The sequence below is a fragment of the Branchiostoma lanceolatum genome, chromosome 10, assembly GCF_035083965.1.
Source record: "Branchiostoma lanceolatum isolate klBraLanc5 chromosome 10, klBraLanc5.hap2, whole genome shotgun sequence".
Lineage (NCBI taxonomy): Eukaryota > Metazoa > Chordata > Leptocardii > Amphioxiformes > Branchiostomatidae > Branchiostoma > Branchiostoma lanceolatum.
Genome location: NC_089731.1, coordinates 10,032,336 through 10,053,463, shown reverse-complemented (window position 1 = coordinate 10,053,463; position 21,128 = coordinate 10,032,336). Strand labels below are relative to the sequence as shown.

Here is a 21,128-nt window from a genome sequence, read left to right as displayed (position 1 = left end):
ATCACACTGAAAAACACATTTCAAGCTCGGATGTGTGACAAAATGTGTGTACTGGGTAAATGACAGGATATTTTTTCAGATTTTAAATCCACACAGTGGCAAAGAGAACGAGATATCAAAACAGGAAGTTCCGCTGCAGTACCGTAAGAAGCCGCTAGGGGGCCCAAAATCTAATCGTTTTCAGGTCTCATTAAAAATACCAACATACCATATACCAAAACAATCCATCCAGGCATTCTTGAGTTATGCTGGTCCACTACAGACAAACAAACACACACACACACACACAAACGCTACCCTCTGCATAACCTTCTCGGCAAAGGTAATAAGATTAATGATAAAAGAACTAACGGTTACTGGTAGCCATGGATAGAATTACTTAAATAGCAAACAACTGGTAGTCTGGTACCATCAAGTGACCTGGAGGACAGGCCATGTATACTTCAATGTTGTACACATTAAATTATATTTTACCTGACAGCCATTTTCAAGTGGTGTGAATCCCTCTCTCCAGCCTTTTTCACCAGACGATATCCCACTAACATCATTATGTGCCAAACGAACACTGAATGTCGCTTCTGTCCGTGCGTAGGTCAACATGACCCCATGGGGAGTGGTCTGGCGGAAAAGGCGAGAGACGGGTCGTCACCATGGCAACAGGATGTCAGGAAATCTAAACCCATGTTGGCTCCGAAGGAGTCAACGGCATCTTGTAGTTATAATCCAGAACCGACACAGAACCACCCATGCCCACAATGTAACCAAATGTTCCATTGTAGTGATGACCTGACAAAACATCTAGAGGTCCAGCACCAAAAGCTGACCTGTACAATATGCGGTGCAATGTTAGCTGGCAAGTATAACTATAAGAGGCACGTCAGGTTCAAGCATAGCACCCATCGAAGCTTTGCCTGCAGTTACTGTGGACAGACTCTGAAACGCAAAGATCACTTGCTGAGACATTTACGAAAATATCATCCATCTGAGTGATTTCTCTGTTGCAAGATCACTCAGGATTTGTTTGAGGATCAATTCAAATATGAGAAATATAAAATACCTGAGAAATAGGTACAGAGACAAGTTCCATCCAGCAGTTCTGTCATCCTTTCTTTATTGACCTTTATGTCACTGATAGATTGTAAAAACATACCTTTGTGTATCTGACCTGCAAGAAAATCCAGAAAAAATTTTCAGTGTATACATATATATTTGTAACTCAGTTTGACTTTGTTATTGTTCAAATAGAGAACATGGCAATTTTGTAAAAAAAAAAACTTACTTTCTTATATGCTCTTGTTGAAAAGCCAACTTCACAAATGAAATGAACTGGAAATGAAACTTACTAGTAGCGTTGTAACTTACTGTAAAACATTTGTAAGGTTATGGCTAATTATACTTTGTTGGAATCACACGGGTGATGATTCCAATGATATATTACTTGATAATGTGTGCACCTTAGGACTATTACAAGGGAAATATATTTGGTTGGGAAGAAACATGGACTTTTGTACATGTAGATCATTCATTAAACAATGTACATCAACAATATATTATAATTATTATGTTACATTTTGTATTTCTGGTGAGCCAGGGTTGATAAGATAAACCTGTTTTTTTCTGCAGTTGGTCATCATTTACAAGTATGACTGACACAATCACTTTGTGACAGTGTGTTTCAGTATAGAAAATACTGTAGACTGATGTCATGATCTCAATGGAAAAATAAAGCCCCATGTGCGGACATGGAAATCTCAATCGTCAGATCAGAGACTGGCATTTGAACTAGTCAATCTTATCTAATAAGAATGCAGTTAACACAGCATTGATGTTGAACAAAGTGTATCTCAACCCTTTACATGATAAGTTGCCAAACTGCAAGGTCAAAGTACTTTTACATGTACTCATAGATGTGCCAGATGAAAGTCTGGCCAAAGAAGGAAAAAGTACTGCCGAATAACTATTATATTGATAACACACATGCAAGTCTGAAGACGCGAGCAAGTCTAAAAATACATTGCAACTTGCTTTAGTGAAAAGTTTATGTAACGTTACAGTGAGTAACTGATGAGTTCTGACAGCTAAATTCTATCTCCCATGTCCAATTCAAAATGACAAAGTGGAAGAACATTTTGTCCCATAATGTGTCGTCATTGCTAGTCTCAGTGGAACCCCAACCAAATCTGACCTCTGTTCATCCTCAGGTCACCACGACCTTCAGGAAAGTGGCCTGGTGGACAGGGCGGAACGAGGATTGTCACCATGGCAACATGACATCAGAGAGTCAGGACCCCCAGCAACAATCTCATCTGTTTCTGTGAATCCTTATAAGTGTGAAGGACATCCGGTTGAGCACACTTGTAGACAATGTGGGCAAAGTTTTGACTCAAACCAAACGCTTTTAAACCACATCCAAATCCTCCATTGGCGTTCGGAGGATTCTGCCGGGGAAAGCTCTGATGCTACTAGTGCTGCAGCAACATTAACTGCTTGGAGTGGCCACTGGAACCAAGGAACCTCATCATATGTTAATCCAGAAGAGTCTCTGGAAAATGCGTGTTCTCACTGTGGAAAAAAGTTTGAGTTGCGTTCAAAGCTATTGAAGCATGTGAAGTCCCTTCACCAGAGAATTACATGTACGATATGCGGCCTGGAGTTGTCCAACAAGTTCAATCATGACAGGCACGTGAGGATGAAGCATAGCAGCCAGCGGGACTATGCCTGTGATTTGTGTGGAAAGACCTTTAAACGGAGTGACCACTTACAGAGACACATGCAAAGTGCCCACCCATCTTGGTGAGATCATTTTGTTGGCAACTACATGCACATCACAAGAATGGCTCCAAAAAAGAGACTCCCTTGTTAACCCATTGAGTTTTTTCTTCCTTGATAAGAATCTAAGGCAGATATTACAGTGTTTCCCAAGGCTACATGAAAGACATGATATACAAATGCATTTCTGAAGGAAGGGATTATATCCCACAATCACTCTGGGACACAAAAGCAAATAACATCAACTGCCCTTTTCAAGACATTATAATGGTTTTCTATCAAGTGCATCAATGTCCTGTCATTTTCAACTGAACAAAACATCATATTCTAACAGGTACTGTACCACTATCAACCAACCTGACATTTCCAATGGCAATATCAAAGCAAGTTACCCCAGATCAAAGCACATGTCCCCTGTGGCACAAGCGGTAATGAAACCCCGTTGCTTTGCCATCTGGATCAAATTCTGTGGATCCTAGTTCGATTCTAGAGGTTGACCCCAGCTCGGACATGTTGGAAGGGATTGTATTCATCGTTTCGGACGGTGACGTAAAGCCGGCGGCCCCGTGTATCAGGGAGCTTCAGGCATTAGCCTCAAGCTTCAAACCTCTACACATAAAAGAACCCAACACACTTATCGAGAAAAGAAGGGGTGACCCGGTGTGCTTGGCCAAAAACACCAGCCGTAGCGAGGCAGCATTGCATTACCACTAGCTACTTGGAAAAGCATCATGGTTCACCTTAAATGAGGATGCCTTGAAACGAAACAAAAAAAGCTTTCAATCTCTGTGCAAATACTGTTGACTGTGCTTGTGATGTCTGACATATTATTCGCACACATTGTGTAAAACTGGAGGACTGTTGCACTGATGAGCTGTCCTTTCTTATCCACCGGACGTAGTCCAAACTTTCCAGGGATAACTGGTATTCTCCATGTGATTGGATCGTCAGAAATGCATGGCCGAAAATTGAACTTGACCTCTGTTCGTCCTCAGGTGGCAGTGACCTCGCGATAGTTGGTCTGATGGAAAGGACTGGAGGAGACTCGACCCCAAGGAAGGTGGAACACGACGTCCCGCAGCCTGAACCGCTGTTTGTTTCTGTGAATCCGAACTATTCCATGGAACGGGAGCGTGTAAACGTGCACACCTGTCCTCAGTGTGGAGAACAGTTAAGGTCACAAGAGGCGCTACAGCACCATGTGCAATTGCTCCACCAGGTACCATGTGGTAGTCACAATGAGTATGGTGGTGATGTTGGTGATTCTCCAGGCATTGCCAGCAGCCAACCGTTAGACCAGTCACACGTACTATCATACGAAACTCCGGAAGGGACTCTCTCTTATCCATGTTCGGACTGTGATATGACATTCATGTCATCTACTGGTCTCCAGGCACACCTAGAGGCTGCCCACCAGAAGGTCCACTGTAACATATGCGGGCAGAACTTTTCCTGTAAGTCCAGCCTGTTGAGACATATCAGGGGCGTACACAGCGCACTGCGGGATTATGGCTGTGGCGTGTGCGGAAAGACGTTCAAAAGGAAGGACCATTTACAGAGACACATGCAGAAAAGCCATCTGCATCCTTGAAAACATTTTTACTTCAGAATTTCAGGTTATGAATATGATTTTGTTACCAGATAATTTTACATTTGATTTGTTAGACTGATATCGCCTTGCCCGAGGCCTTCAAATTAAGTATGTTGAGTATAGGCTAAATGATTAAGTTGCATAAGAGTATGATATCATATCCATGAAAAGAAACATTGTGTTCTTCCCAGAATCGCTTTGCTTTGATGATGTGAATATCACTACTTCATCATGACATTTTGTAAATATTTTGAACACATGGTGATTCTCGGATGGCGTGTATATAACCTGGTAAGTTGCCATTGTTAAAAAAAACTCAATCATACACGTTGTATTTCAAAGCCATATTTGTAAGTATTCAGTGGAACATTGAACATATCAATTTGCACATTGAGTAGAATCTGTCGCTTGATTTATTGATATTATCACACACGTTAGTGGGAGAAATATGCACTTACCTTCCATAAGAAAACTAGGACCAGCTTTTTTGGTGTGTTGCTATAACTATTGATTATGTAATTGTTCTGTAATGTTACTTCAAATGTCTTACTTCACTGTATCTATTCGCACTAGGTGTACATGATTAGTAAGTCTAATACTGGTAAGGCTGTCTCAGTGTTATTCATTGGGCATTTTCAAAACCATAGACTCTTGTGATTACCGTCTGTACAGTGTTTATCTAATATCTGCATTAACAATACTGAATAATCAGTTCACATGTGGTAAGTTCCCTTTAGCACAAGGAAATTGGTAGTTATACCATTCTTGTATAGACTCATTAGATTTATATGACATGTGTCATTATTGTTAGATGTTCCTTAGAATCCAATGTGTTTTTGCATCCATGTTTCCACATGTGGACAATACCACATCTTTTGTGCAGCGCATGTATTTCCTTGTGATCTATTAAACTTTCTTTGCACTTGAATCGCTGTGTGTCGTGTTCTTCCTGAAGGTTGTCATCTTTTCTTCCAGAGGCTTTATATAGTATATGATATCAAATGTTATAAAAGAAGATCTAGATTAACTTTTACATGACCAACACTAAGAAGAATTGGGTCTTACCCAAATTTTCGGCTGACTCCGATATATCATGTGAAATGTTGCTGTCAATTTTTGTCAGCTGACTGGATTATATGAAATTGGCCATCTAAAATTGAACTTGACCTCTCTTCATCTTCAGGACACCATGACCCAGCAGCTGCAAGTCTGACCCAAACCATGGGAGGAGGATCATTGCTATGGCAACACAACCTCCGAGGGATACCGACGGAACAAGGAGTACCATCCTTTGTGTCTCAGAACACGAGTCACCCAGGAGCCTCCGGTGGATACGTGTGTGGTCAGTGTCGCAGACATTTCCACTCCCACCATGCACTAGTAACCCACGTGGAGGAGGACCACCTCTCCCCACCTGCAGCACCCTCATATCAACTCCCAGAATCGACCAATGAAAGAGAGCCAGATGCACAGTTTGAAACACCAACTGTTACAGTCAGTCAGCCACCACCTATGGCAGGACCTTCATCCTCCAGTGAAGCAACGGAGGAACATCCCTGCACTCAATGCGATCGGATGTTTAAAGCCAAGGCCAGTCTCATCAATCATTTGAAGGCGCAGCATGAGAAGATTGCCTGCGCCATCTGTGGTTTGGAGTTATCCAACAAGTTCAGCCACGACCGACATTTCAAGTTGAAGCATTGCGACCAGCGCGACTTTGCCTGCTTCCAGTGTGGAAAGACTTTCAAACTGAGGGACCATTACAAGAGACACATGCAGAAATCGCATCCTGCCACTCCGCCGTACATCTGATCTTGGATGAAAAGTATGGAGCAGTTCAAGATTTTATCCAAAGAATTGAAATCAATGGCCGAAACGTGTTTACCCCTGGAAGACAAACTGTTAGCACTACAACTAGCAAAAGAGTAGTGTCAAACTTGTTGGTGATGATTGAATATTTCCTGTCAAACTGCTCCCCAACAACTGTGTCCCAAATGACCACAGTCACAAATGGCAGCAAAACTGTCTAAACCAACAGCAGTAGTTTCTGATTTTTTCTTCTCCAATGTAAATATACACACAGAAGAACTTCATTGAATGTACATGAAAGGTTGCATATATCTAAGTGAAGATCCCTTGATGTACGTGTAAGTTGGTGCACATTCATACACAAATGATGCAGTGGATTGGTGATGATGATGATGATAACGTTAATGGCGGTGATGGTGATGATGTACAGATATCCTGCATCATGTGCAAACCAGACTTCCCTTGACTGATATGTAACAGAACACAGTGGACTACTACTATATATGTATCATGCATTAAGTCACACGAAGACGTCAGAACTCAGTTTGGATTCTTTCGCCTCCAGGTTGCCATAAAACGAGGACTGGTCTGCTGGAAGAGACAGTAGGAGGACCGTCACCATGGCAACATGACGTCAGCAGACCCGAACCACCCGCATTCTTTGTTCCTGAAGGTCCCAGGGATCACCTTTGTATTTCGTGCGGGAAATCCTTTGACTCGCATCAAACGCTAGTAAGCCACGTCCAACTTCACCACCAGTTACCTCAAGTTCAGTTACCTGGTTACTACACGGAGATGGCTGGAGACTCCCATCCTGGTGCAACAGCCTCTTCTGGTGGTGACTCCGCTGGACCAGGCTATCCAGTAAAGTATGGTAATCCTGAAGGGACGTTAGAGGATCACCCAACGTTCCACTCCCCCGCAGATGCAGCTCGGTACGCTAAGTTACAGCGCCAGAAGAGAGAGTGCGCTATATGCGGCGTCGAGCTGTCCAACAAGTATAACCACGACAGGCATGTGAAACTGAAGCACAGTGACCTGCGTGACTTTGCCTGTACCTGGTGTGGGAAGGCTTTTAAGCTGAGGGAACATTTGCAGAGACACATGCTAAAGAACCACATGCCACAGACTGGTTTCGACCAAGGCAAAGAAACATAGAAAATAGTAAATTGATAAGAAATCTCTGTTTATTCCTCACAAGTTGAATGTACTTTGCTAGCTGAGACCTGACCACTAGCAACTTTGTACATTCAGATGATGTGATATTGATTTTGTTTATCATAATTACAAATGCTCTAGATGAGGTTTAAGAAGTTGGAATAAGAGTAATTAAGACATCATGTACAGTTTTCTTTTCCTACATGAATATGAAAAGTCTCCCTTGATTTTTGGTCATAACAATCAGTGATACATAAGAAGAAGCATTTGATGAAAGTAAGAGATCAGTTGTATTAGTTGATTAACGTATAAGCTGGTGCTTATAGCATACTATTCGATGGAACAATCTTTAAAGCAGGTGCTGTCCACAGGTAACTTCATGTTGGTACTTCCATATCTATCATAGCATAGTTACTAAGACCAAACTGTGCTTGACATTCCTTAGTTATTTTGAACACGTTAACTTCTTTGTTTTGCGATTGACATTTTGTAATCCAGGTTGCAAACCATTAACTTAACATTAACTGATGTTTGGTTTTAGAGCGTAAATCCGTAGTGAAACTTTTATGTGTTATTTGGTTTGCATTACGTTGAATTAAATTATTCTGTAGGGAACCCACGATTGTTAAAAGGCAAAACGTTCCGTAAGCACAAACATTAGAGGTTAAGTGTGAAGCCTGTTGGTAGTTTGTTTTTTTCCTTGACGTTGTTACTGTAGAGTTTGTGCTGATGTTGTTATTGTGACAATATTAGTTTTAGTGCATAAATATGTAGTGAAATTGTTACTTACTTCACGTTATGTTGAATTAGATAATTCCGATATTGAAAGCGAGGCAAAACGTTCTGTGGTATAAGCGAAAACAATTGAGGCTATGTTTCAAGCCTGTTAGAAGTTTGTCTCTAGTGTTGTTAGTGTAGAGCCTGTACTGATGATGTCAGTTATAATGTAAAGCAAGGATTTGAGCCGTGCTCTTTTGTCGCTATAGTTCGTTAAGTCAAGTAGTAAACGGTACAGTATTGTAAGCTCGCACACCAACACGTTTTTATTTACATTATTGCTATTACTTTTTCTTTTCATAGCTAATATACATGTTTTGTTCAAATATACGACTCGAGTCATTCTTGTGTTGAGTCATTAATACATATCAAGAAATAGGACACATAGAATGAAATAATTTGCACCAGACCAACGTATTGTATAATCGTCTTGGGAACCACCATGTCCTAAACTTCACAGAAGGCATTTTAGTGTATGAAAAAGAGGACAGATTTAAACAGGAAGCCGCTTCACTTCGCTATGAGAAGACGTTTTGTTCATCTTGGCTAAAACACCGAGCAAGGGTACCTCAAGGCATGCTTGGGCCCCACCTGTTGGAGGACGGGTGCCCCGGACATCATGGACATTTTATGCGGACATCTCCTCTTACTCCAGTCGTGTTTAATCACACAGTTCTCTGTATGATAGTATCCAAATACTTATTGAGAGCGACAAATGACAACCAAGCAGCATGACTATGACCAAATTTCAGCCTCTCATTTCCCGTTGATAATCAATTAGAAACTACAATACAAAATGTAGATGGCCTGCTTACTCAGGCGTGAACAATCCCACTATTGTATACTTGTACCAAGGACTATATAATGTCCTTGCTTGTACACATATAAATGATTCACTTCAAAACATGAAACAGTAACCTTTGTACGCTTCACCAAAATAACTCTCTCTCTCTCTAGATATCTCTATACATGTATGAATTGGCAAACACTCAATCACCTATCATCGTGTGTCCTTTGTCCATAGAAATGCCAGGGAGCTCCGCCTGTACACAGCAGCCCCACCAGTGGAGGGAAGTCCTGGGTACCATGCTTCCCCAGCAATACGAGCAACTTCCGCCGCCAGGTGGCGCTAGTGATTTTACGGTGTACGGTGGCGACGACGAGGGCGCCTACTGCGACTTGTGCGGCAAGCGGTTCCTCAGGAAGCAAAACCTTGTCAACCACAAACGGGAGGTGCATGAAAAGATGAACGTTGTGGTAAGATATGTCCATCCTACAATACCTCGCAATCTTAGTCCAGTAACTGATGTACAAACCACAGTTGGTGTTGAAATCGTTCGCTCCGTTGCTTTGATGCTATTTGCTTGGTACATGTAATGCACTGCTTCATATTTTTTCTAAAACACAAGATCAGTCGAATGGAGAAATATCTGAAGTGAATTGCACACGTGTATCAACAATGTTATAAGTTTATTTAATATATCCTTTGATTATGCACATCATGTTCGTATTGTTTCGTTCTCTAAAAGTGTCACTGTCTTCCATTTACAGATATGTGAGCTTTGTGGAGCCGAGGCTTGTAATAAGTACAACCTGGCCAGGCATATGAGGACCAAACACAGGTGAGGCATCGCAGACGCTACCATCCCCGTCTCTTTTCCCCGGTATTTCCTATTGCAATATGTAAAGGTACATCAGAAGATTACATAACTCAGATCCGTTCCTATTTTTGTCAAATTCGATTCACTCTTTCCCTTCTGTTATATCTCCAAGCAGAGGTTGCGGTCGAGAGGGCTAGTAGTGGCCTCGATTTCTAATGTCTCTGTCCCTCCACCTCTGCGACAGAACGCCAGTGGAGGGAGAGAAAGGTTAAATTCGCGGCCACTCCTAGCCCTCTCGACCTGTACATGTACCGCAACCTCTGCTTGGAAAATATCCTTCTGTCACATTCGTAGTATACAATGGGTTTACGACTGTCAGGGGAAGCTGAGGGCATTCGTGGGACTGTCGTAGAAGTGTCGCACAACGTCTTGTGACGGAAAATATTGTCGTAAATAACCACATGATAAAGATGGTACGACACACATGTATGTGACCACGCCTGAACAGAGGCTTGCTATGCCATAACTTTTCTTCTATCTCCCCCCCCCCCCCCTCTTTTTCTCTTTCGGTTCATTCTTTTAGCGAAAGCCGCAACTACACGTGTGAGTGCGGGAAATCCTTCAAACTGCGGCATCACATGACACGTCACATCATGAACAGGTCGTGCGCAGACCCGCCGTTACTTGCGCCTGACAACAACCCTTCAAATGTTCCACCAGACAACAACCCTTCACACGAGACAAGGGCATGGACTGACGGCTGATGAAAGAACATAGAACGACCCCGTTGTCTACAAGATAACATCTATATTTGTTGTGTTTTAACATGTTGAACGGGGTCCCCATCGCATTGATTTTTCTCCTGTAAGGATCACTCTCTTAAGTCCATACTTGCCGTACGGCTATGTTATGTGTTTGATATTGCAACCAGTTTTTAAGAAGAACAAAGAAAGGCAGTTGACAGAAAGGCACAACGAAATTGTTGAATAAAGACATACGTAGGCATGCACTTTACTGTCCCTTCTGGGTGTTAGGGGTAATACGTTTCAAAGTGTGTATTAATAAAAATTTATGTTCGTTTCCGGATTCCGGTGTTTCGGGGGTATTACGTATCCTTGATGTACAACTTAGTTTCATGTTTAGAAGTAGTTTGTTCATAGTCATGAAGTTTTGATTATATTGCTTTTCATTGTTGAACAAAGGTGCCAGTAATACGCCAACGTAGTTTATTTTGGGTGCTTGATTTATGATTTCTTTACGAGATTTTCTTGTAAAAAGTCTCTCAAGATTGTAAACTCTGAGTATATCTATCTTACGTTGGTGAATAATGTTAGGTCCTGTCTTGGTGTGCTTCAATCAGTTTGTATATTTGGTATAATCGTTTTTCCTCCAGCAATTTTTACCTCACTGTAATTGTTTTTCAGTCATATAGAGTTTACTTGACATTTCAGGAACATCGAAATAGTTGGATAATGCAGGAGCATGGCTACTACTCTGCAACAGAAGATATGTTTTTGTAATCAAATCCAATTTTGTGAAATTCAAGGCAATGCATCAAATTATTGATTGAACGTTCATGTCGCCAGGGGGATATACTGAGCTTTTGTATTACTGTAAATGCAGAAATGTTCGCGGGGATTTTATGTTCGCGGTTTTCGCGTCGACCGTTTCACCGCGAATTAAAACCAACGCGAACATTTTTGTCGAATACTGTAGCAGTATGTTACTATAGCGCTACCGCGAGCTTAAATGCATTTACAGTATAATTTTTGTCCTTGTTGTAAATATATTTATGGCACTAAATAAAGTGGATGAAACTGCACCAAGGGCTCTCTTGATCGTGATTCGATGATGAAAATTCCACGACGTCAGAAAATTAAGGGGTATGATGTAATAATGGTGGCACTTTATGAAATATGATATGCAGAAAGCAAACGGTTTATAAACGCTTGTCTTCACACGAACGCAACGAATTGCAAACGCTTGTATTGTAGTTCGCCACTAGAGACGTTTTTCGGTGATATAGCGCCACTTTTGTAATCATGCTATGTTTGATTTAAAGTGGTCAAAGATCTCAGTAATTGTCAAGATTTCGTGTGTGTTTTTTTTTTTCGTACAACGGATACATTGTCATTGGGTGACGTAAGCCTCAACGTTAACCTCATATCAGTATCGCATACTTATCAGGGAGTTGCGCTATCTGGTAGATGTACCTTTGCTTGGGAGACAGAAACTGTTCATGTCAAATGATCTACGCGGTGCTCTAACTCACAGAAACGCAGCCCAGTTTGTTTTCGCTTATCATGGTCACCATTTATACCGAGTCCCATTCAACTTCATGTTCACCCCGTTTGGCTAAGGTCGCGAACATCGTCTCGTTACATCACCAGATTTTGCGCATTTAAAATCTATATCTTTGACACCCTTTCTTCGTTTTGATATATGTTTGTAACGTAAATCGATACTGTACCCCTGTATCCGGGTGACATGTTCCTGAAGTGCTTTTGATGTTTTCCAACATTGAGTTGCACGCTCCACGAGGTCGCCATAGGGCCCTTCTTCAAGTGCTTTCCCACTTCTCTCTATTGAATTTTGTCCGGGCGGCTTTTTTGCCAGAGGCATGATAAGGAAGGTCTTGCGCAAGTTTAAGTTCCCTCTGACTGCATCAGGATTTGGATTTTCCGCTGAATTTGGTCGGCAAAACGAACTGTGTGTGTGCGCTGTGCAAGGGTTCTGAATGAGGACGTAACATTTCTGCTTATCAGTCGAGATGCCATCGTTTCAGAGCTTGGAACGGAAGTGACGGTGCCATACGCTCAGATAGGATTAGGTTGTCTTCTGCAAGATTGTTTTGGGTAAGTTCTTTTACCCGTTGTTCTTAACCGTACTCTTAAACATGTCGAACTAATTGTTTGAAACGGTGGTTATCACGACATCGACTTGTTTTATATGGATTTCAATGCACGATCAAAGAGCGAACTGTTGTATCATGGGCGGCTGGGCGCTCGTATTTGGTCGGTGGTAATTCGGAGAACAGTTCCAGTGAGCCAAAATTATATTAAAGGCCAATGGCGACGGCTATTATTTGTTTTTTTTTTTAAATTACTGACGTCAGTATCGTATCAATAGTTTAAAGCTCACATGCTGTTTCAAACTGAGTCAAAGTTGAACTATTTGTTTTCGGTATAGATACAATTATAGTTAAAACAAGTTTGGTATTCGTCGGTAAAAACAGCTTTCGAAGCTCGGGAAATACAACGCCGATAACTTTTGGAAATCGCATTTGTTTGAGTCAAACGTCTAAAACATACAGCGGGTAGTCTTCTGTATATTCGACTGTAGTTTCGTTATACTTCGCTATGGTAAACGTTTTATGATATTCAGCTACTGTTACAAATGTGTACTTTAAAACAGTTTTTCACGCTACAGATGTAAACCACGGTTGCTATAGTGGTTTGTGTGTGCATGTTGTTATGCAAGTATAGATGTGGCTAGCTTGAAGCGGTTTATAAGAACACTTGATATTCAGTTATACAAATTGTTAAGAGTCTTCTATGTTTTCGCGTCACTGCACTTTGCTCAAGAGTTAAGCCTAAGAGCGCTCCACGATTGTTGACATCTCTTGAAAGGCTACATCTGTTCAATAAATAGTAAGATATAGATTACTTGAAGGACCGGCTGATGTTGTCAAGTCGATACAAAACTTCAATGAAATATTTTTGTCTTGAAGAATTAACTTTTATAATTAGCCGCAACAACAACTGTTCGTTAGATTTTCTGTGCATATTGAAAATACTGTATTGACTTTTACTTAAAAGTGCAATATTGTGGGTTTTATAACCTACAAGATGTACCAATACATTTGTAATTGAATCACAAACAAATTGAAATGTGATTATCCGATGAAAAACATGTGAAAAGTTAGGATTCTATACCTCAAATGGAGAATATCTTAAGTTGATTTTGACATGACGTTGATTGAAAGCTTAAACAGACGCCTTGGAATGTTTCACCAAAGACGTGATATGTTCAGTTGAGACAAAGGCGATAACTAGATTAACCACACAATGGCCTTAGAACGTGTACTGACTATTGACTCACTGACTAACCACGTTTTTGTCGTCTGCAGTTCACTATGACAACAGTAGGTGGTGACATTCCAGCCCGATGAAGCCCAAGCTGTTACAAATGACCAATATGTTCGGCATTAGGAAGTATTATGTAAGTTTCTTTTAACTACATCATTACGTTTACCTCCGATTTCTTATTTTGACCTGACGTTCGGTTTTTTCGCGACCTTATCAAAGACGCTCTGAGCGAGATTTTTCTCCAAGCAGAGGTTAGGCCCCGACTGGTTTTGACGTGTTCTAGGCTTTTTGTCGGGCTTTATATTTTGTCTCGTTTTCTTTATACCCGCCGGCCATCGTGTCAAAAACCATTACCAGCCAGAGCTAAACCTCTGCTTGGAGAGTAGCTCTGGATAGAAATAGATAAACGCTTTTTTTCTTAATACAGAGGGAGGATTTAGAGCACTTCACACCCCGGGAACGAGAGGACTGGGTGTTGGAGCAGTTTGCGGCTTATGACGACGAGCTTAGAAACAACCCTGGGGACGACTTTGTAGAGGAAGTGCTGAAGAGGCTTCAAAAGGTTTGGTCTTTGTACAAAATCTTTTACCCGTTCGCTTCATCATTAGCTCGACTATGGTGTTTCATGATGAAGTGACGTTACTATTGATAAATGAGCGAGGTAAAAAAGAAGAAAAAAAATACTTACACTCATCACTCAGACGTCTTCAAGTTGTAAGCAGATTTTCAAATCTACTTAGATTGATTTTGACTCAGCCGACTTTTCCACTCCACAGGAGACGAAGAGGTGGATCTCCTGGAATCATCGCGCCTTCGGTCCGGTAAAGTCACGTTCGCAGATCCTGCATCTCTCACAGTGGGTGAAAAATCTGAAGCGGAGAGGTAGGTTTTCCTCAGTTATCAACAGTTTCCCATGTTTTATGAGGCTTCAAAAAGGAAACTTTCACGTGTAAACTATCAAAACATCCACGCCACTACATACCATTAAGATTTATAGATGAATAAATGAATAAATAAATAAATATAACACAGAAGCACCCCCCCCCCAGGTTTTATCTATACATCAGGTGACAACGATGATGACGTAGACGTGCTGGACCAGTTCGAAGATCACGTGCTCAGGTTCGACATCCTCCTGGACACGTTCAAGGCCAACATCTACAACCCGCTGGCCGACTTCTTCTACGACGACGATGATGCCGCACTGGACCTGCAGGACATCATCTTTGAACTTGATTCAGGTGAATGAACCAAAAGTCATCATTTACTAATATTTTTCTTTTAGTTTCTTGTAATAAAGGGGAAAACTTAAGATTTGGGGATATAGTCGGTGTATCTTTGCGTAAATATGATAAGTACATGTAATTCCAATTATGAATAACTTAGTAGAAGTAGCGTTTAGCCCTTTGGGCACTGTCTTGCCCCGCGATAGATCTGATTGTAGATTAACTTGAAAGGGAACATCTTCAATGCATGTAAGATGATACGTTCATGATCAAAGAACATCCTCTCTTTTGTTTCCACCAGCTCTGGATGCCTGGAAAGGTCTGATGAGTTGGGAGGACGTCGACGCCTCTCTGTTCACCTTCGCCAGTAAGGGGTGTGTGGACGGGCTGACGTGCCGGCAGGGCCAGCGGGACTTCGGGCTGGTCCTGCGACTCCTCCCCGACCTCAGCGAGAAGGCGCACGAGAGCCTGCGATTAGTCCGCAGGTGGCGGCTGATGCAGGCCGTTGACAAGGCAGATGGCTCCACGCCTAGAAAGTACGGTAAGGGTGACACCCCGGCCAAAGCGTACGGGAAGTCCTCCAAGAAACACGCCGCCGCGAGAAATGACGAGGACGAGCTGAGAGACGACGACGAACCGTCCGCCGTGGACGACGAGCAAACCCGAACCTCGTTTTCCATCGAGATCAGTAAACGCAGGAAGTTCAAAGGACAATATGGCAACGCGAAGTCTGATATTGCGAAGTACGAAAGCCGCTGCCAAGAGCTGGAGACAGAGATCCAGACTCAGAGAAACAGGGTGAAGGATCTGGAGAAACAACTGCGAACTGCTCAGAGGAAGTTCAACAAGTTCGAGAACGAGGTACGGGGGGAGAAGCGGAACTACCGGAAGTTGAGGGAGAGGTTACAGGTCATGAAGAAGGACAACAAGCAGCTGGAGTCTCACCTGGACAACACAACGGACAAGTACCACTCTGTGGTCGCACAGATGCAGCAGATACTGCGCAGGTTTGCCACCACTTTCATTTCTCTTGGTGGTTCTACAATATTTGTGATCGGATTAGTTCATGAGTAATTCCAAGATTCTGAAGGTTAAAGGTTCTCGTTTTGGCGTTACAAGTCTGTCTTTCATCTGTTATATAACAGGAGACAGTTTTTTCTTTTCGTTGATATGTAGATATTTTAAATGATCGTCATGTGAGAAGGGTTTCAAACAAGTACTCATATGTTTTAACCACACAACCTTCCTGATTTAGTATACCTCTACCAGAAGGTTTGTATGTAAATACCAACATAATTCAGACTTTATTATCAAGTCTGCGTAGTGGTATGTTGAATAAAGATTACAAAGAAAGATGTCGACTGTTTGTTGCCACTAATGCCTACAGGTCCAGACAGCTGCGGGAATACCAGAACCAGGCCAAGGAGAAGGTGGAGGGCTCCCAGAGGGAACTGAAGGAGGCGAACGACCAGATCAAAGCGCTCCTCAACGAACGGAAGGTCCTGAAGCGGAAATGTGCTTATATGAAGACAAGAGCGCAAAACAACGACGCTAAGGCTGTGTAAGTATTTATGTTAATAACGGATGGGCGACGTCTGCGAGTTTTTTTCCATAGACATAGTTATTCGGTGTTTTTTCCATACAAATCACTCATCTAAAACGACAGTCATCTTCCCATTCTGGGTAAGAAAGTGGTGTGGTCTGATTTCTGACCAGATATTGTCCATACACTTTACGTTATAGTCGTAACGTTATATTTGGAAAATAACATTTTTGGGGGAGCATGCAGGAAGATCAAAAAGAAGATAGAATAACTTTTTGTTTTACCTTTGACAGGCATATGGAAGGTCAGTTGGATAAGACCAAGGAACACGGTCAGTTCACAGAAAAGGAGCTCTTCAAGGCTAAGGAAGAATTGAAGAAGCTACAAGACAAACTCAGCATCAACGAGAAGAAGACGCAGAACATGGAGGAAAAGTTCGTTCTTATTCTCTTTCTCCTCATGATCAGGCTGCTTAAGCTGGCACAGTCTTGTTCTTGAAAACTGATTTCATTGTGAGTTCTGTTAATTTTACAGAGATGAATGAAGTAGAGAAAAAAAGTTGCATTGCTGTAGATCCTAGATTGTCAGAGTAAAACACCTTTCAATACTACATGACTAAGAAAAACGGCCTGCCAAATGATATACACATTTGGCTCTATGGCAAGCGACGTCACTCTTTGAACGTAACAGATAATGTCGTCATTGTGTAGGTACATTGTATTCACTTCCCAAGGTAATGTGATTCTTTAGGTTGTTCCAGGCGCGGGAACGTGCTGACACCATCCTCAAGGAACTGAAGGAAAAGGAGAAACGGGCGGAACAGCTGGAACAGGAGCACACACAAATATTGGAAATCTTCAGAGGTGGGTGAAATGCAGATGATGTTACTGTGAATCATTCTTTTGACCCCCCGTGATGTTAAATATACGTTTTGAACATTTAGCTATGCGATAGATTGTGTGTTGTAAAGCTCTTGGTTCTTTTGCGTCTTCGATTCAGAGCTCCCAAAACGGAAAGAGAAGCCGCTCTCAAACTACCAACTTGACGTCATAGCTGCGAACATTGAAGAGTTCTGGCCGGATGTTGCCAAGACTCTCGGCATGTCTCGGTCAACCACCGAACACATTCGTCACGACTACTCCGACGAGAAGAACCGAAGCCGCGCGATGTTGTACGAGTGGAAGGCGAGAAATACCGACAAGGCAACCATGAAGTCACTGGTGGCTGCGCTCATTGCTTTGGGCTACGGGCATCAGGATACAAAGGCAATTTTTCAGGTACTGGGAACAGTAAGTTACATGTAGAAGGATAGTAATGAGGTAACTAATGATCAATTTTGTTAACGCTCCTGTCATGTAACATTCCTATGATGATAACTATCACAAATCATTCTGAAAGGTGTATATCTCATTACAGAACCAGCTGACAAAAAAGGCACTGAAGACCAAAGAGTTGAAAGACCGTCAGCCTGTTAAAGAGGAATCGTCGGGGCGGGGCAGCAGTGGTTCTAGCGGGTACGAGTCGAACGCCAAGGCTCCGACGACTTGCGACTTCGACCGCGAGCGTGAATCATACGAGTCCCTGCCGAAGATACACGATCGTGAGTATGAGTCGTCGAAGAAAAACGATCCCGACTACGACTACGACTCAAGGAGGCATGACCGGGACTACGAGAGGGACGACCGCGACTATGACAGGGGCGATACTGAGTACGACAGAGATGGTCGTGAGTACGACAAGGATGGTCGTGAATACGACAAGGATGGCCGTAAATACGACAAAGATGGCCATGACTATGACAGGGATCGTGACTACGACAGGGATCGTGACTACGACAGGGATCGTGACTACGACAGAGATGGCCGCGAGTACGACAGGGATGGTCGCGAGTACGACAGGAATGACCGTGAATACGACAGAGGTGAATACGACAGGGACGATCCAGAGTACGAGAGCCGGCGTGACCCTGAGTACGATACTGCCCAGGAGAGGCGTGATCCTGAGTACGACTATGACGCCATGCTGAAAAAGGACGACTATTTGCCAAAGGTGCGCGGAAGAGAAAGAACTGCTCCGGAAATTGAATATTGAATTCTCGCGCAACAGTCTCGTTTGACTTTGAGCTTGAGCTTTGAACGATACAAAGGACGTTCCGTGCAGACTTGCACTTTGTGTACATGTCTCGCAATGTAACGATGACGAAGGCCTTGGCACACACACGGTTTGTGTGTGTGTGTATGTGTGTGCGTGTGTGTGTGTGCATATGTGTGTGTGTGTGTGTGTGTGTATGTGTGTGTATGTACATGTGTGTGTGTGTGTGTGTGTGTTATTCTCTCACCCCTTTTCTTTCTCCATGGGTATGTGCCGCATATTTGTCTGTTTGTGTGCCTCTACCTCTGTTTTTGTGTAACGTTGTGTATGTGTGTGTGTGCTTGTAGTACAACATAACTTGATTGTTCCCGCTCTGTTAACGTTAGAGCGAGCACTGCATTTTCAACTTCAGCCACACTAGCTTCATTATGCATGTATGGATGGCATCCACTTTGGAAAAAAAATCATTTTCAGACGGTAACTTGTAACGTTACGTTGTATATTGCATTGCTAAGGTTATGGTAGGAATGCTTATGTTAACGACTGATATCAAGTCTGTAAATCAAAACATTTTGTGAGATAGCGGCCTTGAATATTTACAGAATTTTTAGACAGAGAAGTAATAGAGCTGGCTATTGATATTCAGCTCACGAAACTGATCGTATTTTGTTTATGTCCCAACTTAACCACAGTTATAAACCAAGTTCTGTTATCAGAGATAATCAAATCATCTTCCGGAACTGTAAATATACGGGGTTATTGTAGGTAGGTTTGGGTATCAAAACTGACGTGAAAATAAAGTGAGAAAATATTTGAGTCAACGTTGCCAAAATAGCAAACTTTTAATAACAATTGGTGATGTGTAAAGCAAAGAAGTGTAAGTACTTATGCTGGTAAGTACGTCATGTATATATATAGAAAATATTATCATAATTCAGTGAGGGAGTAGAGTGTTAATATTCTGCATATTGCATTGTGTGTGGAGTTTTCTGCTGTTACTGTCAGAAACCCTTTAATGTATCCATGATTTTGCACGCAGCTGGGATAACTCATGTGTCTATTTAGTAAACTTAACGACGTGGAAGTCTAGGAACTTCAAAAGTAAGAAAATTGTCTTTATATCTTGATAAGTGATAGGGTGTCTGAATACATATGAGAGAATATAGAGAGTAGCGTTCATGTCAATGTAAAACACGTTGGACGTTGTTACTTTGTCAGATTTCTGGCAGTAACATTTATGTCTGAATGAAATTCAATAGATACACACGTGTTTTTATTGTCATCGTTTCTTGCTTATGTCTTAATTATTGAATAAAGCATACTTTTCTTTCAACCGTTTCTTTGTTTTTGTTTGAATGACTTTTTGAATCCTCACAACAGCTACTGGGCCTCCGGAGTTTGCTTACTATCAAATTGATTGATAGATGTCTTGGCCAGTTTCTCAGTTAGTCAATCTTTACATTCAGATTGATTACACTCACCTGTGTTACAGGTGCACATGAACATAATTTACCCAAATGATCTCTTTCGTGTCTAGACCACAAACGAAAGATGCTTGCTCTTAAGGTAGTGTAAAGATTTGCGGGGGTGTAGGTGGGGCTGGGGAAACCAAACACGGGTTTGCAATAACAAATTAGGATTTGCATACAATATTAAACCTTGCATTGAGGGGAGGGCTGGAAGAGTCTGTGAAATTGTGGGAAAATGAACTTAAAATGACTTGATTTTGTATAATTCTGCCATAATGCGACATCATGTTACGTGACGTCCTGCGACACAGCCTGGCGTGGCCCAGACCGGCCTCGAGGGCACCGCGAAGGCCCCTAGTTTTTTGAGACACCAAGTTCCCAGATAGAGAACTAGTGATCTCCTAAGCCATAGGACAGCTCAGCTCAGCCGTCCAAGGCTCGGACATGCCAGACCGCATGGACTGACATCCTCTCCCGAAAACGGGAGGCTGCCATTCCATTGCTTTGCAGGCAAGGACCGACATAACTCGTTATCATCATGCCTAAAGCCCAGAGTAGCTCTGCATACATTTCACTTGTGGTCTCGGAACTGAGGAAATATACTGTTTCCTTTTCATTCCTGTAGCTTTATTTTCATATAAAAAGACCTCCTTAGAACTTTCATATTCTAATATTTCTATATCATAAGTATAAAATTGTTGTCCTTCTCTCAGGCCATGTATTTCGCTTTTTCTGGCGCAAAGTAAGCTACTTGGGTAAATTATGATAATATTCCAATACACGTGTTCTAGCCTTTGTACCATGTTATAATTGGAATGACATATTAGAAAGCAACATTGATACTGTACGGGCTGCAGTCCCTCTATATGATCTTTGTATTAAGACTTGACTCTTATACATCATATTCGTAATGTTCATTATCTCCAAGCAGATGTTCCGCCCCTTTTCCGTGTTTCTGAAGGTCTTCAAAAGTATGTGAAGCTGGCTTTTGCATATTTATACTTTT

At 42.0% G+C, this 21,128-nt stretch overlaps 2 protein-coding genes across 8 annotated transcripts in view; both read left to right on the top strand.

Annotated features, from left to right (window-relative positions):
* The window catches only part of LOC136444038 (zinc finger protein 773-like), a 52,820-nt gene extending 44,390 nt beyond the window's left edge, over positions 1-8,430 (top strand). For 2 of the 7 annotated variants that reach the window (XM_066441498.1, XM_066441489.1), the window contains one exon: positions 6,735-8,430. In XM_066441498.1, the coding sequence (XP_066297595.1) occupies positions 6,735-7,327 (593 nt within the window). In that variant the 3' untranslated portion in view covers positions 7,328-8,430. Of the gene's footprint in view, positions 1-592; positions 1,769-2,201; positions 2,794-3,764; positions 5,289-5,543; positions 6,477-6,734 lie in introns of those variants that run through there. The other 5 variants (XM_066441493.1, XM_066441496.1, XM_066441492.1 and 2 more) reach the window with 5 other exon arrangements.
* A 3,745-nt stretch (positions 8,431-12,175) lies between these two features.
* Positions 12,176-19,986, top strand: LOC136443591 (trichohyalin-like). Its single transcript, XM_066440879.1, has 11 exons — positions 12,176-12,560; positions 13,835-13,926; positions 14,221-14,355; positions 14,570-14,675; positions 14,843-15,034; positions 15,321-16,026; positions 16,407-16,580; positions 16,856-16,996; positions 17,313-17,425; positions 17,562-17,839; positions 17,979-19,986. The coding sequence occupies exons 2-11, from the start codon at positions 13,873-13,875 to the stop codon at positions 18,651-18,653; spliced, it is 2,574 nt and encodes an 857-aa protein (XP_066296976.1). The 5' UTR covers positions 12,176-12,560; positions 13,835-13,872; the 3' UTR covers positions 18,654-19,986.
* The last annotated feature ends 1,142 nt before the right edge of the window (positions 19,987-21,128 follow it).